General features: G+C 35.3%; 1 protein-coding gene and 1 long non-coding RNA gene across 7 annotated transcripts in view; one reads left to right on the plus strand and one right to left on the minus strand.

The window, feature by feature from the left end:
• LOC116597719 overlaps positions 1-19,328 on the plus strand; it is a 130,773-nt gene that overhangs the window by 92,996 nt on the left and 18,449 nt on the right. The window lies entirely within an intron of this gene.
• Positions 1-19,328, minus strand: part of SCN9A (sodium voltage-gated channel alpha subunit 9) — a 167,502-nt gene that overhangs the window by 42,882 nt on the left and 105,292 nt on the right. For all 6 annotated transcript variants that reach the window (XM_032355821.1, XM_032355819.1, XM_032355820.1 and 3 more), the window contains one exon: positions 18,762-19,238. In XM_032355821.1, the coding sequence (XP_032211712.1) occupies positions 18,762-19,238 (477 nt within the window). The remainder of the gene's footprint in view (positions 1-18,761; positions 19,239-19,328) is intronic.

Genomic DNA, 19,328 nt, shown 5'->3' on the forward strand with positions numbered 1-19,328 from the left:
CTTCTTTACTAGGGTTAAGTGTGTCTGAGAACCAGAGCAGCAGGTCTCTCTTCCAGAAGACCAGCACAAACCCCTGCATGCACCAAGTCTACTGACCATAGAGTGCTGCAAAGCTTTGGCTCTAGTGGAAAGAGGATCTGGCCTCTTCTTTAATCTTTTTTTTTTCTTTTTATAGATTTTATTTATTAGGCCCAGGGCAGGTAGGGGGTGGGGAGCAGAGAGCCAGATGGGGGCTCGATCCCAGGACCTTGAGGTCATGACCTGAGTCAAAGACAGAGGCTTAACCCACTGAGCCACCCGGGTGCCCTGGATCTGGCCTATTTTAACAAGCAGACCAAAGCACACCAATTTAAAACTCACCACACACTGGACAAGATCCAAACACTCCCCACTCAAGGCAAGAAGTAACTCTGCAGAAGACTGACCTGAGGCAAAGACAGCCAGAACACAGGAGAGTGCACACAGCATACAACAGAAATACCTTCTAAAGTGCCAGGCCATGGATAGTATATGATCTCTTTTTCATAAAGCCATTACTCTCAGGAGCAGGACACACTAATACACAGAAGACAGGACACACTAATACACAGAAGACAGAGAATTCCTTTGAATTCATCCCAAAAGAAAGAAGAAGAAAAGCTCATAGCCAGGGACCTAACCAAAACAGATATAAATAATATGCCTGACACATATTTTAAAACAACAATCATAATGATACTATCAGAAAAACATAGAAGACATCAGAGAGTCCCTTAGTGCTGAGATAAAAGACCTAAAAACTAGCCAGGCTGGGGAAAAAAAAATGCTACAACTGAGAAGCAAACCAACTGGAAGTAATGAGAACAAGGATGGAAGAACAAGAGGAACAAATAAATGATACAGAAAATAAAATTACAAAGTAATGCAGCTGAAAATAAGAGGAAAAGAGAAATACTGGATTATGAATGTAGACTTACAGAACTCAGTGATTCCAGAAAGTATCACATCATAGGAGTCCCAGAAAGAGAAGATGGGGAAAAAGGGAAAAGGTTTATTTGACTAAATTATAGCTGAAAACTCCCCTAATCTGGGGAAGGAAACAGACATCAAATGTGGGAGGCACAAGAATTCCCATCAAAATTAACAAAAACAGGCCAAAACCATGACATACCACAGTAAAATTTACAAAATACAGAGATAAGTAAAAAATTCTAAAAGCAGCAATGGAAATGGAATCCCTAACTTACAAGGGAAGACAAAGTTAGCAGCAGACCTAACCACAGAAACTTGACAGGCCAGCAGACGTAGCATGATAGAGTCAATGTCCTGAATAGGAAAAATATATAGCCAAGAATACTCTATCCAGCATGTTATCATTCAGAAGAGAAGCAGAGATAAAAGTTTCACAAACAAACAAAAACTAAAGGAGTTTGTTATCACTAAACCATCCCTACAAGAAGTATTAAAGGGGACCCTCTGAGTGGGAAAGAAAGACCAAAAGTGACAAAGACTAGAAAAGAACAGAGAAAAATCTCAAGAAACAACAACTTAACAGGTAATACAATGGTACTAAATTCACATATACCTATAATCACTCTGAATGTAAATGGACTAAATGCTTGAATCAAAAGTCATAGGGTATCAGAATGGATTAAAAAAAAAAAAAAGGAAAGAAAAGAAAACAAGACTCATCTATATGCTGCCCACAAGAGGCTCATTTTCGACCTAAAGACAGCTGCAGATTGGAAATGAATGGATGGAGAACCATTTATCATACTAATATATGTCAAAAGAATGTCAAATAGCTATACATGTATCAGACAAGCTAGATTTTAAACCAAAGACTGTAACAAGAGATGAAGAAGGGAACTATATCATAATAAAGAGCTCTATCCAATAAGAGGATCTAACAATTATAAATATGTATGCCCCCAACTTGGGAGCACCCAAATAGTTAAAACAAGAACAAACACAAAGAAACTCACTGACAGCAATACAATAATAGTAGGGGACTTTAATACCCTACTCACAGCATTGGATAGATCATCTTAGCAGAAATCAACAAGGCTTTGAATGACATGCTGGACAGGTGGACTTAAGAATATATTCAGAACACTTCATTCTAAAGCAGCAGAATACACATTCTTTTTGAGTGCATATGGAATGTTCTCCAGAGAAGATCATATACTGGGTCACAAATCAGGTCTCAAGATCATACCATGTATATTTTCAGACCACAATGCTATGAAACTTGAAGTCAACCACAAGAAAAAATTTGGAAAGACCACAAATACATGGAGGTTAAAGAACATCCTACTTAAGACTGAATGGGCCAACCAGAAAATTAAAGAAGAAATTTAAAAATACGTGAAAGCAAATGAAAATAGCAACATGATGTTCCAAAATCTTTGGGGTGCAACCAAAGCAGTCTTAAGAGGAAAGTATATAGCAATACAGGCCTAATTCGAGAAGGAAGAAGTTTCATATGCACAACCTAACCTTACCCTAAAAGAGCAAGGAAAGGAACAACAAATGAAGCCTAAAGCCAGCAGAAGGGAAATAATAAAGATTAGAGCAGAAATAAATGAAATAGGGCCACCTGGGTGGTTCAGTGGGTTAGGCCTCTGTCTTTGGCTCAGGTCATCGGCTCAGGTCATGATCTCAGGGTCCTGGGATCAAGCCCCACAACAGGCTCTCTGCTCAGCAGGAAGACTGCTTCCCCCCTCTCTCTGCCTGCTGCTCTGCCTACTTGTGATCTCTCTCTCTCTCTGTGTCAAGTAAATAAATATAATCTTAAAAAAAAAGAGAGAGAAAGAAATGGAATAGAAACAAACAAACACAAAAAACAGTAGAAAAGATCAATGAAACTAGGAGCTTGTTCTTTGAAAGAATTAATAAAATTGACGAACTCCTAGCCAGACACATCAAAAAAAAGGAGAAAGGACCCAAACAAATAAAATCACAAATGAGAGTGGAGAGATTAGTCAATCACAGAAATACAATTATAAGAGAATATTATGAAAAACTGTATGTCAACGAATTAGGCAATCTGGAAGAAATGGATGCATTTCTAGAAATATAAACTCTGAAAACTGAAACAGGAAGAAATAGAAAATTTGAACAGTCTGATAACCAGCAAAGAAATGGAATCAATAATCAAAAATCTCCTAACAAAAAAAAAAAGTCCAGGGTCAGATGGCTTCCCAGGGGGATCCTACCAAATACGTAAAGAGACGTTAATACCTATTCTTCTCAAACTATTCCAAAAAGTAGAAATGGAAGGAAGACTTCCAAACTCATTCTACGAGCTCAGCATTACTTTGATTCCAAAACCCGACAAGACCCTACTAAAAAGGAGAATTACAGGCCAGTATCCTTCATGAACATGGATGCAAAAATTCTCAACAAGATACTAGCAAATCAAATACAAATTTACATTAAAAGAATCATTCACACAACCAGGTAGGATTTATTCCTGGGCTGCAAGAATGGTTCAATATTTGCAAATCAATCAACGTGATACACCACATTACTAAAAGAGAAGATAAGAACCATATAATATTCTCAATAGAGGTAGAAAAAGCATTTGTCAAAGTACAGCATATATTCTTGATAAAAACCCTTAACAGAGTAGGGATAGTGGGAACATACCTTAATATCATAAAGGCCATATATGAAAGATCCAAGGTAATATCATCCTCAATGGAGAAAAACCGAGCTATGGTCAAGAAGAAGACAGGGATATCCACTCTCACTATTGTTATTTAACATAGTCTTGGAAGTCTTAGCCCTAGCAATCAGACAACAAAAAGATATAACAGGCATCCAAATTGGCAAGGAAAAGGTCAAACTTTCACTATTCTATGTAGAAAACCCAAAAGATTTCACCAAAAAGTTGCTAGAACTGACACTACAAATTCAGTAAAGTCACAGAATACAAAATCAATGTACAGAAAGCTGTTACTTTTCTCTACACCATTAATGGAACAGCAAAAAGAGAAATTAAGGAGTCGATCTCATTTACAACTGCACCAAAACCATTCGATATCTGAGAACAAAACTAACCAAAGAGGTAAAAGATCTGTACTCTGAAAACTACAGAACACTGATGAAAGAAATTGAAGATGACACAACCAAATGGAAAACATTCCATGCTCATGAATTGGAAGAACAAACGTTCAAATGTCTACACTAACTTAAGCAGTCTACACATTTAATGCAATCCCCATCAAAATACCACCAGCATTTTTCACAGAGCAAAAAATCCTAAAATTTATATGGAACCATAAAAGATCCCCAATACCCACAGAAATCTTGAAAAAGAAACACAAAGCTGGAGGCATCACAATTCCGGACTTCAAGATGTATTACCAAGCCATAGTCATCAAGTGATCAAGTGATCAAGACAGGATGGTACCGGCACAAAAGCAGACACATAGATCAATGGAACAGAAGAGAAATCCTAAAGTGCACTCACAACTATACGGTCAATTAATCTTTGACAAAGCAGGAAATTATATCCAACAGAAAAATTCTCTTCAAATGGTGTTGGAAAAACTAGACAGCTACATGCAGAAAAATGGAACTGGACCACTTTCTTATACCATACACAAAAATAAATTCAAAATAGAAGAAAAACACCTAAATGTGAGACAGGAAACCATCAAATCATTGAGAAGAACATTCTTCGAATTTAGCCATAGCAATTTCTTACTAGACACTTCTCTAGAGACAAGGGAAACAAAAGCAAAAATGAACTATTGGGACTTCATCAAGATAAAAAGCTTCTGGCAGCAAAGGAAACAATCAATAAAACTAAAAGGCAACCTACGGAATGGGAAGAGATATTTGCAAATGACATCTGATAAAGGGGTAGTATCCAAAATCTATAACAAACTTATCAAACTTGACACCCCAAAACCAAACAATTCAGTTAAGAAATGGACAGAAGACATGAATAGATGTTTTTCCAAAGAAGGCATTTATATGGCTAACAGATACACGGAAAGAAGCTCAACATCACTCATCGTCAGGACAATACAAATCAAAACTACAATGAGATATCACCTCAACCTGTCAGAATGGTTAAAATTAACAACAGAGGAAACAGCTGATGCTGGCATGCATGTGGTGAAGGGGGAACCCTCTTATTCTATAGGTGGGAATGCAAACTGGTGCAGCCACCCTGGAAAATAGTACAGAGGTTCCTCAGAAACTTAAAAATCGAACCACCCTATGGCCCAGATATTGTACTACTAGGTATTTACCCAAAGGGTATAAAAATATTGATTCAAAGGGACCCATACTTTATAGCAGCATTATCAATAATAGCCAAATTGTGTAAAGAGCCCAAATAACCACTGACTGATGAATGGATAAAGAAGATGTGATATAGATAAAATGGAATATTACTCAGCCATAAAAAGAATGAAATCTTGCCATTTGCAATGACATGGTTGGAACTAGTATATTATGCTAAGCAAAATAAGTCAAAGAATGGCAAGTACCATATGATTTCACTCATATGCCAAATTAAAGAAATGAAATAGATAAACATAGCAGTAAATTAAAAAGAAGAAGAAGAAAAAGAAGAAGAAGAAGAGAGAGGGAGGTAAACCATAATGAGCACTGGCTTTTATATGTAAGTGATGAATCACTAAATTCAACTGCTGAAACTAATATTACACTACATGTTAACTAACTAGAATTTAAATAAGAACGTGTAACGTTAAAAAATATGATCAAATTAAACTTTTTTTTAAATTCTTCATGGTTCTTCTTTTGGTTACCTGGAAGGTGTGTTTTCCACAACAATGACTATGAGTACAGATTGTCAAATATAGATGTCATATGAGAAACTGTCTTAAGCTGGTAGCTTACAAATTTATTACTGACATATCCCGAAATAGGCATCTACATCATAAGCCTAGTTCACGATAGTATGGATGGTAGTTAATGCTAGTTGGTCATTTCTTATTTCAAGAAGTATGAAGTATACCTGTCTAATAATTTGATAATCTGGCATTTAAAAGCCAAAAACATCAAGCCTACAGCAGCATTGTGGAAAACACCTTATTCAAAGAGGATGGTTGGTGTTGAAAATATTCCAAAGATGTTACATTTAAAGTATATACTATAATTCTGCTTGCTACATACAACAAAACATATTCTTTGAGGAGCAGAGCCTAGAATCATTATTTCACCTGAGCATCAAAATAAAGAAACACAGAGGACAGCAAGAAGTTGGGAGAAGCAAGGGAAGGGAAGGAATGAGCATATACGGACAGAGAAATTACGAGCAACATTCCTGGTAAACTAAGCTCTACTATAGGTCAGTAAGCTTAAGAATTTCTTTTATTCATTTCAAATCAATATCACCCATCTTTTATTTTTACAGTCTAATTTACAATTGATATTCATAAGAAAGGCTCTGAATAATTAAAGGAGTAAAATGGTGAAGTTCAGAATAAAGGATCAAAGGACGTTTAAAGAATTCCACAAAGCGCTACCATGCTTTGTGTAAGAGGCCAATGTTTTCCAACTTACCATTCTATTAAGGGATAACATAGCATTTAAATATTCTTTTCTGATCTGGAACCAAAATACATTTTCCTCTCCCTTGCAATTGTTAGGGTCTTGTCTGTCTTTTGGAGAAATGTAAATATTATCTCCCTACAGCTTTTTTTTTTTTCTTTTTAATTGGAGATTACCTATAGTATTACCATTTGTGTTTTTCATCTTAGGAGTATTGACATTTAGCTCCTTTACATGATTTAGCATTCCAGGCCCTTGAAGTCCCTCCAATCCTTCTCTGATTTCTCTGAAATTTTGGTCTCTTTCAAGATTCTTTTTAAATGGTAATGCTACTTAAAAACTACTAAAGATATCCTGGAGAAGTCATTAATATTTTCTTTGCCTTTTCATTTTACTTCCATTTAAATTATGAAAAAACTTCAGCATAATTAACAGTTACAGTAAACTCTTGATTCACATTATAATTATGGGCAACTAAAGTCCAGCACTTTTTCAGAGAAAAGGCAAGAAGAAGAAGTTTCCCTTTCCTAGTGTTCTTTATGACTGCAAGAGAAACAGTGTGGGCTTTTAGAGAACAGGTAGCTTATTCAGCAGGAAAACCACTGAACACTTCCATCGCTGGGTCATTGTGGGATATAGCATTAGATGATGGAGAAATAATGAGGTCAAATCTTCCACCACCATGGAAATTCAAAATAAAGCAAATTATTTCACTGAGAGTTCTCAGTTTTCCCAGGGCGCTTCCTATCCAATAACATGACAACTTATATGCCTAAAAGGTTAAGATCTTGCATATAAAAGCAAACAAACAGATTTTGGCCACATAAGAAGCTTGAACTGATTACAGATTTTTTCCACCAGATCCTATAGTGTCCTCTTGGACCTCCAAAAGTCAAGTGGCACTCACCAATAAGGCTTTGTTGTGTGATCAACCGGCAGTATTGAAGGGCTCTGTACACTAACACAGAACCATCTGCAGAAAATAGATATTTAAGTAGCTGAGATACAGTGGGTCAAATCAGAAAGAATATCTTACAGAGGACAATAGAGGAAGGGAGGAAAAACTGAATGGGAAGATATCAGAGAAGGAGACAAACCATAAAGACTCTTGACTCCGGGAAACAAACCGAGGGTTGTGGATAGGGAGGTAGTTGGCAGGGTGGGGTAACCAGGTGATGGGCATTAAGGAGGGCACGTGATGTGATGAGCACTGGGTGTTATTCGCAACTAATGAATCAATGTACATTATATCAAATGCTAATGATGTAATATATGTTAGCTAATTGAATTCAAATTAAAAAAAGAGTATCTTAAAAACTTAGAAACAAAGATTTAAACAGTTCTACTGAGGTCCGCTAGAAAATTGCAACAAGTGGGTAAATGAGAATTGGAACAAAGGCAAACAGGACAGGAAAATGTGAGGTGAAAGCATAGACTCTAAGTCGCACGCTCATTCATTAAAAAGAATAACAAACAAAAAATAAACTACTGGTATATTTACGCTATCCCCTAAAACCACTCCTAATGAGAAAGGGCATGGAAAGACAAATTCCACTGAATGGAACAATTACCATTGTTTTTTTAAACACATGGCTTTCTAATATTGAAAATACAATGTAAAATAAAAATTGGCACAGACAAAATATATCTTTCCTAACCTTTATGTAGGCAGCTTCTGCCAAAGAAAAGTGTTATATTTCAAGTCATTCTTCACAAGTGAAATATCCACAGCTTTTTGTTTTCAGGAGAATGACCATTCATTAACGTACACCTCATATTCTCCAACAGTTTGGTAAAAAAAAAAAAAAAAATAGATAGTAATCATAATTCAGGAATTAAATACACACACATATTTTTGGAAACCGTTTTCTCAAAAATTGTGTATTTTACCTATACATATATACATACTATTGTGTATGTATGCATCTTTATTTAGATTCTAGGGGAAAGAAATTTAATCCATTCTGAAATAAAAAAATTTTTTACAAGAGAATATAGCCTCTGAATCACCACCCATCTGAAATAAAGAAATGTGTCTTTTACTTAGGAGCACCTTTAAAATTAACTTCAAGGAAACTAGAACAATATTAGCTTGTTTTTTTAATTGGAAAATGTTCACATTATTATCCCTAAAGTGTACCATTTTCAAGATAAAGTTTTGCTTTCAATGTTGCACAATGGAAAACAATAATACAGACATCCCAACAATGACAAAAGCAATTCAAAATATGAAATAAACTATAAGAAAAAAGGGAAGATTCTTATTAACATGGATTTTTTTCCTTACAGGAAGTTATTCATTAGAGTTCATCCATTCAGCAAGCTATACTAAAATTAAGACAAAATGTATCTGAGTGGTGTATTTTCTTTTACACTTGTTAGAAATAGTAGGTATGGCAATCCATATTAATTTGCTTCCAATTTTATTAAAAGTATTTTATGTCTTATTGAAAGGTTTAGTGTTCACTTCATAATATATTCCATTTATACCTCTTACCTTCTTGATGCTATGCTATATGCCTTCTTATGAGATTTAACCAAAATAAGAAACATTCTCATCAGTGCATAATATTGCTTTTGGAATCAAATTAAGCATTTCAAGCACTTATAACTCGTTTGTTCATAGGCTGAGCCTATAAATTTTAATTGATGCATTTTATATATGGTCAAATAAAATCAAATGTTAGTTACTGAATTGATTAAATAAATAAATTCCTAGTTATCACTGTGTTCAAAATCATTTCAAAACATATTCAAAGTTTAGCCTAGAAACCGGGTACTTTGGCTCTGTGTACTCAGAATCCTGCTTACTTGTATGAGTCTGAATTTCTATAAATACAGATCTAGTATTAGAATGTTCTTTTTATATTCTGAGATTTTATGTTTATGTCTGAAATATTTTCCCACAAAAACGGTTTCTTAACAGTTTTAATTTACTAAATTTAAATGTGATAGTTTATTTCTTCCAACTTTACTGAGATTAACTGACATATAACATTATGTAAATTTAAGGTACACCATGTGATGATTTGATTTGATACATGTATATATTGTGTGTGTATGTATATAAATATATCTACCACAGCCTTCCCACATATAATTACCATTTGTTGTTGTTGTTACGATGAAAACATTAAATTTCTACTCTCATAGCAATAAATCTGACAATTTAATGTGACATACATTAGATTGGTTTAGATTAGGAAAGGCAGTTGCTAGAGGTTTTCAAATTAAATGTTGCTTCAATGGCTTCTGTTACATGCTGTATCTTACTTTTACAATCCATCCAATAAAAATCTATAGATCATGCATTGAAATCATCTAAGGACATGAGAGATATATATCAAGGAAGTCATCAAGAGGATCACAAAAAATGATGGAATTGCACCTGTGACATGCTATGATGCCAATTCATCTACAGAACAATTGTATATGTTTCTACTTTCTTGCAATGGAGCAGGCAGAAACATTTTGTAGCTGAACAGCATGCATGACACTGAAAAATATATCATATACGTATGATTTTTTTTTTTTTTTAGATAACCTGTATAAAAGTGGTCACATATGTCTCTGTCTGGTTAAAAGCACAGAGCTGCATCCTTGATTGATCCAGTTTGGTTTTACCCCTATGAGAAGTAAGAAGGTTAGGTACCGAAGTTTAGAAATGCATAACGATGAAATAGATTAGTCATCTGATTTAAAATGTTTAAAGTCACATACCTGAAAGTAAAAATGAGTTATATGTTAGAAATACATGCTAGATGCTCAATGCAAAGCAGTATCTTTGAAACACAGTAGTAAGACTGAATATCATTCAACACAGATTTTAAAACAATCAACTCAACAGTTATATATATAATTCTATTATTTAGGGGATGAATTTAGCTACTGTAATGTGATAAGGCAATCTTTTGCATTCTGTTTGCTCTTTGTAACAACCATCTAAAAATAAGTGATTCTCAGTTCTAGAGTTGGTGAGAGTAGGAGTAGGTAGTTTTTAAAAAGCATATTCTAAAATTAGAATTTCATGAATTACTTTTAATTATCACTTTTAATTTTGACATTTAAAACAGCATTGAAGGAAAAATGTTTCCAAATTTATCAAAATAAAAAGAATAAGAAACAATGATTCAAACGTCTGATCAAAATTTCATTGTTTTCAGACACATAAAGAAATCCAGTAAAGATGATTCTTCAAATATTTTGAAACCAATCTGCAAAAAAGAAATGGTTAAGTAAAATTCTATAGGAGTCTTCTTCTGTTTTGTTTTGTGTTTTTAAGGATCTGCATAAAAATAGGATCAAATACCAGCTTAATTGAATAATTAATGTATCCTATAACTATAATTATAAAGTTGTGTAATTGTAACTAATGTCTAAATCTTGCTAAAACAAATGCAATTCTGGAAGAGGTTATTTTATTTTCTTAAATGCAAAGATAAGAAGAAATCAAAACTGCTTTCTTGGTGAACATAATAACTGCCTGTTTCAGGGAAAAACTTCATAAAAAAATCTAAAGAGAGACCAAGTAACAACATAATTAAAACCACCACATACTAAAAAGACGTAAAATATTTAACCTTGATGACTACAAATATTTAAATAATTTTTTATTAAATCAGTAAAAGTAGTGTATTTCATAACAAGTAAACATGTTTAACTTTCTCCAAAGATAATGGCTTTTAAAATTGAAAAGATTGAATACTGAACAGATGAATGGGTAGATGGACTAATGCATCGGTGAGTCAGGTAAGCAACATGAATGTCTGTTCCTCTGCCTGGGATTCCCTTCTCCATTACATCCACTCAATGAAATGATCACCATCCTTCAGGGTCTGGCTCAAATCCCACCTCCTCTCACATGCCCTCAGGCTGACAGAGTCTTACTCAATGCATCCTCAATGGGCTGGTTTATTATTTGATCCTGGAACATGCTTTGTTCTAGTTATTTTATTGAGGTAGACTATAACTTAATAAATCAGCATTAAAGAGAATCAGAAGCCAAATACGAACCAGCATATGCACAATACCACTATGCCAGAAGTTTTGATCCTTAATTGCAACATTACAGTGCAAAACAGAAAATAATTATATTCCTACTAACATCTTGCCTTTCTATGGTATATAATATGGTGGTTAAAACTTGGGGTTCAAACTTTAAAGAGACCCCCAGAAACATCAGTGACTAATCAGCATTATTTCTTAATTTTTCAGTATTTTAGTTATCTGTAAATATAAATGAATAATATCCATTCTCCTAGTTGTCATAGGAAAGTTATACAATGTAAATGAAAGTGGCAAATAGGTACAATTTTCCCTTGGTTTCTTTGGTGCGTTCTTCTTCTGGGTCCACATCTCAAGTGTTGAGTTGCTCACTTGTCCTCTTACTTTCGTGGTCCTTGTAGTGTAGTGGGTGCTGTGGTGAGCTGCGCCAATTCCCCGCTTCAGGCAAGCCTCTCATCCCTCCAGCTACTGCGAGTGTTGGGGGCTGAAGGCTCACAACTGAGTCCCCGCACGGGAACTGTCATGCAGAAGAGAACTGCTTCACCCAACAGTTACATCTCCCCTGGAAGGGTGGAGAGGAAACCTGCATCTAATGACTCATTGGTGGGAGGGAAAGGCCTGACTCCTTTGCTTCAATTAGGACTACTCCATAGTAGGGTCATCCTAGTACCTACTGGAGATGCCCATAGGATCAGCAGAGGCATCTGTTGAAAATACATAACAGGGAGAAATGTCTCCCTGTCCCAGTCATCTTGCTTCCCTCATTTCTTACAGGTGGTAGGTGTTGCTCCTGAGCATACTCCCCAGTAAATCTCTTACACACCAATTTCTCTCTCAGAGCTGGTTTCCCACAGAATCTGTCCTCAGGCTGACTCTCTGTATATCCTATAGTTAACATAACTGAACACATAAAATCCCAACCTGTCTACATCTCTGACTTGTCCTCTTTCCTTGGAACCAAAGTTTCCAAATACATACTGTTTGGCATCACTTGGCTATCTGGCAAGAAGCTCACAATTAAGATGCTCCCAAATTAAACTCTGAGTATACTCTATCTCTTAAATTTTCTCCTCCTCTTACGTATTTTTTAATAGCATTGATACCCATCCAGTCATCTAAGATAAAACCCAATGTTACGAGTCAATCTGTATCTCCCAAATGGGCTCTTCACCTCTATCAGAAAGTTCTTTCACCTACTCTGAAGAAAGAATTTATCTTTTAACTATAAAACCTCCTTCAAATGCCATTTCCTCTGTGAAGTGTTCCAATTTATCTTTAAGATTAGTTATACTCTCCTCTATCCTGTGTGAATGTTTTGTCCTAAAACCAAACCCTGTTTTAATTCTTTTTTGTATGTTTAATTATAATTTCTGGTTTCTCTATGTGTTTCTCCTCAAAGGCAGGAAACTTGCTTCACTCCTTATCACTTAAAACCGTGTCAAACACAAAGACCTATACCTATAGCCTACCTCTACTGAAGAAATGAATGCATTAATGATGTGTCTTCCTAATGTCTGGCAGGAGTATGGTAACAAGAAGAACTTCAGTAAATGTGAGTTCAACAAATGAATAGCAATGTTTCACGAAAAATGTTCTCTAATGTATTGCGTTGCAATTTTCCCCCCAATGACCAAAGTTAATGAGGGGTTTATTTGTAATTTGGTTCCTTATGGAACATGAAGTTTTGTATAAATGTGTTTGTAGTGTTTTAAATGATGTTCTCTTGAAGGAGAGAGTTTGATTATGTAAAATTTGAATATTTCATTGACCTCTTTTCTCTGAGGACCTCAGCTAGTTCCATCACAACTTTGATATAATGTTTTAAAACACCAACAAACAATTAGGTAAAGCTAAGTATCTGTCTTTGGCTTGAGGAGGAATGAATGGGGCATCTCTCTAGGAGGAAATGTTTACAAAGAATGTTTCCTCTCTGCTGAGTACACAATATGAGCAAATTCACTTAAGCAGCCTTGATAAGTAGATTCATTTGTCAAAAGAGCAGTAAAAAAGTACTTGGGGATTAGATTCACAGTGAAGAAAGGAGCTTCTCTGAAAGCCCTAAGAGTCTGTACTACCTTAAAATCACATGAGACTGTTTTTGTTTTTAAATATTAGGAGAAATAAATTTGGATTAATGTTTTCCTCTGAAATTTGCATACACTTCCAAAGTCCATTTTACAATTCTATAAGCTGCTTCTTTTTTTTTTTCATCTTTAGAGCAGAGAAGGAAGTAGTCTGTAGCAATAGAAAACAAAGAGAATGACTCTAATCTAAGACCTTTCCATTAAAAAAAATTAGCTATTAATTTAGTTTTGTAGAATTTTAAGTTTTGACACTTGGCACAACTAAAAAAAAAACACTACACTTAAGAATTTAGTTAAGTCATATGCCAATCACATACATTAAATCATTGTAGGTGGATGAATTTTTTTTTTTCCCTCAGCAACTCAGTGCCTGGAGCATAGCAGAGCTCAATACACATTTATTGAATGAATGGGTTCATTTCATGCTTCGTTTGAGGCTCATAATCAGGAAGCACTTCACTGCTAATGGCAAAAATCTGTGCAGTGTGCTGCTAATGTTTGCCACATGCTTAGAGGACTGCAGTGCGCCTCAGGAGGAGGCTGACTTTGAGAGGGGCCATTAGTTCAGTGCCTGCATTCTGAGAAATAGGGACAAGTCTTATTTTCATGGGTCCATGGAAGATAACAATATGTCTTTCTCAGTTCTGAGACAAACTCTATCTTAAGAGAAATGCTGATGTTCTATTGCCAATTATTTTCTTAGAACTGTTTATAAGATATTTTACTCAACACTTTATTTAAACTCATCTCTTTGGTCGTCTTCTGGTAAGGTGTTTTATTACAAAATATTTTTACTTCATTCTGGAGTGCGTATCAGGACAAAGGCACTTGCCAATATGAGATCTGATATTAGAAGATGAAAAAGTCTGTCAAATATAATGGGAAAACGGGACGCTAGGCCATAAAAGAGAAGTTTTTTGTTTTGTTTTATTTTGTTTTATGGTGGGGGGGGGCATCAAAGGTTAAAGGTGTTGTTTCCCTCTGTTCAAAATGCAGATTCGACAGGCAAAAGGGGAAGTATCTTCAGTCCCTGAATAAAGAAAATGACATCTCAGAAACCTGGGTCAGAACATGCTAAGGATGAATTTAGGTTCATTTCCCATGAGAACTCAATCCATCACAGTGGCCAATGGGAACACCACTGATAAGGATTCTAAAGTTGCTTTCAGGCAGAGAGAGTTCAAAGGATACAGCCCAGATCTGGTGTTTGGAACAAGTTTCCCTTGTCTTTTACACACTAAAATTGTGAACCATTGATCTACATCATGCTACTTCTCTTGACTTTAACTGGTAGCAAGTAACTACTTACACTGTATATGTGGTCACTCAATCCCATACCCATAATAACTGTTAATCAGACACTTGCTTTCCAAAAGACACATATCTAATTATTTAATCATTTAATCATATCTAATCATTTACTCTTTATTATAATTCTCTTTTGCTTATAGAGGAATTAAAATACAGTATCAGAAAAGAATGTAGATTGCTCAAGACCATAGAGTTAGTAAATACCAAAGCTAGAATTTAAGGCAAATATTCTATTTCCAGAGGCTCCTATTCTTAAACATATCCCAAGGAAGTGCTTAAGATTTAAATAATCCAAATGTATTGAATCAGGCATTACTTTGTATTGGGTAATCAAGATTTGCCCTTTGGGCAAGTTTCTTCAAGAACATGGCAATCACTCTTTCAAAGAAACCTTAGGCATGAAAAATTAGAAAGTTGGGAAGGAGGGAATAAGTAGTTAAAAAATTTGGGAGCTCAAGTGGGAGCTGAAGATTAGGGGGATAGAGGAGGGAGGTTAGCGTGAAGGGTAGTAGAAGCACTCTCGGTTAAGAAAATCTACATTTTTTTTTTTTTTTTTTTAGTAGTTCAAATGGAAAAACAAAAACAAAACCAAGTCATAATGAGAAACATTTAAATCTCAAGCAGCTGGAGAAAAGACTTTAACATAGGGTTTCACAGTTGGAGATACTATTACCTCTAAGGTACCCAACGAATTTCCTATAGATCTTAAACTTTTGTTATTTCTCAAGTCCAGAATAGCAAAGTGGGTTTGAATATACTCACAGTGTGAGATATGTCATGGAAATTTTTTTATGATGAAGGGCAAACATTCCAAGTCCATGATTTTAAATCCATACTTTTAGGGGATAATGATGATGAGTTCAATAATAAACACAATAGCTAGCATTGTTTTAGGCTTACCAACTCAAATATGGTGCTAAATGACTTAAAGCAATTAGCTTACCTATTCTTTACTACAAGCTATAATGTAACCCCATGCTCCTGTGTATTATACCATATAAACCACAGATATGAAATAGAAAAAGTGTACATTTTTTCTCATGTGGCTATAACTATAAATATAAAAATGACAATCAAGAATATTAGAATATTACTGCCAAATGACCCTTAGATAACACAGTTTAAAGGCACTAAATTCCATGCTTTTTAAAAGGGTTTTTGGGATGGATGAAAGAGTAACTTTATGGGTGGTTACAGCAACATTATCAACAATAGCCAAATTATGGAAAGAGCCCAAATATGGATGAATGGATAAAAAGGATGTGGTATATATACAATGCAATATTACTCAGTCATCTAAAAAATGAAATCTTGCCGTTTGCAATCACATGGATGGAGCTAGAGTGTATTATGCTAAGTGAAATAAGTCAGTCAATGAAAGATAAATACCACATGATTTCACTCCTATGTGAAATTTAAGAAACAAAACAGATGAACAAAGGGAAAGGAGGAAAAAAGAGAAAGAAGGAAGCAAACCATAAGAGACTTTTAACTATAGAGAACAAAGTAAGGGTTGGTGGAGAAAGGTGGGCAGGGGATGGGCTAAATGATTGATGGGGACTAAGGAGGGCACTATCCCATATATGTTAACTAACTAGAATGTAAATGAAAACTTGAATTCAAAACCAAAAAAATAGTCTATTTCAGTAATGAAACAGTTTATAAACTAAATCACGAATTATAAAAAACCACAGCTGGCCACTATGATATCACAAACCTCCTCTGGATGCTACAAGGTAGGTAAATTTTTCGGAAGCGTGCCTCATTAACCCAATAGGGATGTGTGTTTTATCCGTGAAATGGACAAAGACAGGGCAAAGAAGAGAGAAATAGGACTGATCTATGAATCATAAGACTGGGGCTCTTGTCATGGCTTTGCATTTGAACTAGGTCTAACTGTGGATACAGTCACTTCCTCTTATTGAGCTTTTCAGAAAATGAGGTGCTAAAGGGGCAGATCTATAAGATTCCCTTCAAAATGTCATAATTAACAGAACAAGAATAAATCCTTTGTCTGCCACAGAGGACCTCCATTTAAGGTCAGCCCCCAGTTTTGGGCAAAGGAAAAATGACCAGGTAAGAAATGATTCTTCCAAATATTAAGATCTAAAGAAGTGCTTGGTAAACTCGGCTAGCTAACAACTATCCTAACACCTGGAATCCCAAACTTCTTCAGAAAGCCTACCAAGCAATTTTAGTTTTTCAGCTGTGATCTTCACAAGCAGAAAAATGAGTAATAGAACTAGTTTCCCTTTCCACATGTGACTGGGCTCAGATCACTTCCTGAAAAGTGGTGTGTGAAATCTGATTTTCTACCTTTAAGCTGAAACAAGCAGTACCTCTTCTGTGTAAAGGTTTTAAAAATAAAAAATTAAAAAAATTAAACATGCCATTCCTTACTTTGTCATCTTGGAAAGAATTTCTTTGGCTACTTAGAAATACAGTCTTAATTTATATAATCACGTATTCACTCAGTAAGTATTGAGCACTTACTATGCATGCAGCACTGGTCATATGGCTAGGAGGCACACTCACAGACACACACAGACACACACACAGACACACACACACACAGACACACACACACACACACACACACGTATGTATCTTTATTCCAAAATCCGATGGAAATTCATGGAGGGCAGGTCTTAGTATAGGGAGAAGCAGATAGAAGGCATGTGATAAATGCCTCTCAAATACTTCCAAATGTGACTGAAAGAAAGGAGTACTACTTTTAAGGGATATCTTGAAACTTTGAAGAGATACCATAAAAATGCTTTGTCTTAAAGCTTATGGTTATTCTATTCCATATTAATAAGAACACAGTTCAATTAATAAAAACGGTAAAAAACTGTTATTTTGAATATATACACAACCAGATGTGGAGAAAGAGGATATTAAATTTTTGATAAAAGATTCCTGTTCTCAATGAGTTTAGAGCAACCTGTGATGCATACAATAATTTCTCCATAAAAAGTAATAAAATATAAAGTTAAACAATAAATCCAGGAAATTCAAACTGAGAAAAGCTCCTATCTCTTTGCAGAGGAATTAAGAAGAATGCAATAGCTACCACTTTTGAGCACTCTGAGTAGTGTTCTAAGCATTTTGCCCATGTTAATTCATGTAATCCTTATTACCCAACCCTGTAATGTAAGGCCTAATAATTTTACACATGAGGAATGTCTTAAAGGATGTATATAAGATTTTGACTGGGGAAGGAAATCCCAAGCAGAGTGATGCACAGTACGAGTGTTTGTGGTCCAGAAGGAAACCAGGCAAGCACTGGATGACACAGCTGGTCAGCTGGATGGGGCCATGGTGTGAAGAGTTTATCTACAGTCTGTAATTCTGGAGACTTGGGGGACCAAACATACTTTAAGGAGTGGTGTGATCAGGATTGAACCTGGGTAAAATTAATCCAACTAGTGATCTGGAGTAGATAGAAAATGGAGGCAGAGACACGGGTTGAGACACTATTTGGTATGGTTTAGGCAAGAAGTAGTGAGTGCAAAGGCAAACAAAAGTGATGAGAAGGAGCAGTGGATTCAACAGACAGGAAACTGTATATGATTTTATAACTGATAACAAAAGGGGATGAGGGAAGGGAAGACTTAAACATACCTGGTGCTTTCAAATCTAGCTAAGTATGATTGCATCAATTATTAAGAACCAGTAAGTAAAACCTCACCAGATGAATATTCAGCAAGCTGCTGTGTAAACTCACAAACACAAGAAACTACCCAACAGTCTGCAACATTAGAAAGAACTTATCATAGCAAAAATTTAAAATTTCATTTCATTTCACACTAATTAATAATAGGAAACAATGTGTATGAAAAATCTTACCCCTTTGCTGTATTCACTCTCTGAATCACTGCTAAGTTCCTCGGTATTCATATTTTCCAAATCAGATTCCCCAGGTGCAATAGGCACTGTCACAGTCAGGCTGGGATTATGAATAAATGATTGACAATCACTTTCTTCCATCAAATATTTGTCCACGCTGCTTCCAAAACCACTGATCTGGTCTTTTTCTTTGTGGTAATTGTGATCTCTGTTCATTTCAGCAAGTGTGCGGTTAGATATATAGTTTTCCTTCTTACTATTTTGATCTTCTGCTCTTCCTGTGTCTTTGGAAACCTTTGGTTTCTTGGAAAATGCTTTGAGAATAAATTCACGTAAGGTTTGTTTCACATAATTTATTCCCTTTGTAATTCTGGCCACTGCAATCTGGAGGTTGTTTGCATCGGTATCTTCTTCAATTGCTGTAAGATTGTCTGAGCTAAATGAGCTCAATAATAAAGCCAGAAATAGATTGAGGACCTACATCAGGATGCGGATGGGGAATGGAGAAACAGGGAGACAGGAAATAAAAAAGAAAATAAGTACATTTTTCTGAAATACAGGCCAAAA

Source organism: Mustela erminea, chromosome 8, assembly GCF_009829155.1.
Source record: "Mustela erminea isolate mMusErm1 chromosome 8, mMusErm1.Pri, whole genome shotgun sequence".
NCBI lineage: Eukaryota > Metazoa > Chordata > Mammalia > Carnivora > Mustelidae > Mustela > Mustela erminea.